The sequence below is a fragment of the Peromyscus californicus genome, unplaced genomic scaffold (assembly GCF_007827085.1).
Source record: "Peromyscus californicus insignis strain IS unplaced genomic scaffold, ASM782708v3 Scaffold_16__1_contigs__length_79575227, whole genome shotgun sequence".
Taxonomy (NCBI): Eukaryota; Metazoa; Chordata; class Mammalia; order Rodentia; family Cricetidae; genus Peromyscus; species Peromyscus californicus.
This window is the reverse complement of record NW_026294458.1, coordinates 48,872,687-48,874,516: the sequence shown is the minus strand read 5'-3', so window position 1 is coordinate 48,874,516 and position 1,830 is coordinate 48,872,687. Positions and strand designations below refer to the sequence as shown.

The window sequence follows — 1,830 nt, the reverse complement described above, 5'->3', positions numbered from 1 at the left end:
TTTGCGGCTGTCATCATGCCACAAAATGAATATATTGAATTACACCGTAAACGCTATGGATATCGTTTGGATTACCATGAGAAAAAGAGAAAGAAAGAAAGTCGGGAGGCCCATGAACGTACAAAGAAGGCAAAAAAAAAAAAAAAAAAAAAAAAAATGGTTGGACTGAAGGCTAAGCTCTACCACAAACAGCGCCATGCCGAGAAAATACAAATGAAAAAGACTATTAAGATGCATGAAAAGAGAAACATCAAACAAAAGGATGATGCAAAGACCCCACAGGGAGCAGTACCTGCCTATCTGCTGGACAGAGTGGGACAGTCTAGAGCAAAAGTACTTTCCAACATGATTAAGCAGAAACGGAAAGAGAAGGCGGGAAAATGGGAAGTCCCTCTACCCAAAGTTCGTGCCCAAGGAGAAACAGAAGTATTGAAAGTTATTCAAACAGGAAAAAGAAAAAAGAAGGCATGGAAGAGGATGGTTACTAAAGTCTGCTTTGTTGGTGATGGTTTTACAAGAAAACCTCCTAAATATGAAAGATTCATTAGGCCAATGGGCCTGCGTTTCAAAAAAGCCCATGTCACACATCCTGAGCTGAAAGCTACATTTTGCCTGCCAATACTTGGTGTAAAAAAGAATCCATCATCCCCATTATATACAACTCTGTGTGTGATCACCAAAGGTATAGTTATTGAAGTGAACGTGAGTAAGCTGGGCCTCGTGACACGAGGCAAGGTTATTTGGGGAAAGTATGCCCAGGTTACCAACAATCCTGAAAACGATGGGTGCATAAATGCAGTCTTGCTGGTTTGATAGTGACTTCTACTGAAGACTACCCACCTTTAGCAAAAACACCGTCACTGTGGTTTTTGTGACTACACCAAGCTGTCCATCCTTTGCAGTCATGAAGGGGTATTTATTACATTGGGAAGAAAAATAAAAACTGCTCAGTTGTACAGTTAGTCTGTCTACTGTTTGGTGCCTGAGGGCTTACGTGTTGATAAACATTAGTGACGGAATAGCACGCATACAGATAGATGTGAACAAAGAGTGTGCACACAGTAGTGCAGGTCTGTCATTACTGGAAATCCACCCGTGTAGTTTGAAGGACCCATAAAGGTAACCAACACTTATTTAGTGGGTAAGTTAAAAATTTGTTCGAGTATTTTCCATCTCATTGCCATTAATCCTAAAAAAAAATGGAGCATTTTAAACTTGTGGTAATGTTTAAGTTTATAAAATACATTAAAAGTATGTGAGAAGGTAAAGACCGAAAAAAATTCCACTTGTAATTAATACTTTATGTAGTACTTCCATGAACTTAAGTGTACTTCTACCATTTTCTATATTCTAAAAATAGGATATTGCATTTATATTGCCACAATGATGTTAAAAATTGGTTAGATAATTCTAGACTATGTACTAGTGCCCTGAGATGCGGCACTTAGATTAAAAGTCATGATTTGGGCCGGGCGGTGGTGGCGCACGCCTTTAATCCCAGCACTCGGGAGGCAGAGCCAGGCGGATCTCTGTGAGTTCGAGGCCAGCCTGGGCTACCAAGCGAGTCCCAGGAAAAGCGCAAAGCTACACAGAGAAACCCTGTCTCGAAAAACGAAAAAAAAAAAAAAAAAAAAAAAAAAAAAAGTCATGATTTGGAGTTGTAACTTAATTCAAGCTCTTTTGTGACATATGAATCCCATGATCATGGCTTTGAGCTTCAGAAAGTGTCTGTATATCACCACATTTGCTTTAAATTTTTTTTTAAGTCTGCCATCATAATAACAGTCAATGTGATTGGTTATGCCTTTAACAGAATCATTCAATGTCTAA

General features: G+C 39.0%; 1 protein-coding gene across 1 annotated transcript; it reads left to right on the top strand.

Annotated features, from left to right (window-relative positions):
* LOC128111568 (ribosome biogenesis protein NSA2 homolog) lies at nucleotides 1-845 on the top strand. Its single transcript, XM_052739819.1, has one exon. It carries the CDS (start codon nucleotides 16-18, stop codon nucleotides 811-813), a length of 798 nt encoding a protein of 265 aa, XP_052595779.1. The 5' UTR covers nucleotides 1-15; the 3' UTR covers nucleotides 814-845.
* The last annotated feature ends 985 nt before the right edge of the window (nucleotides 846-1,830 follow it).

Bases quoted from the DNA above. Each gene is read 5' to 3' on its own strand.
- LOC128111568 (XM_052739819.1), top strand. From the start codon at position 16: ATGCCACAAAATGAATATATTGAATTACACCGTAAACGCTATGGATAT.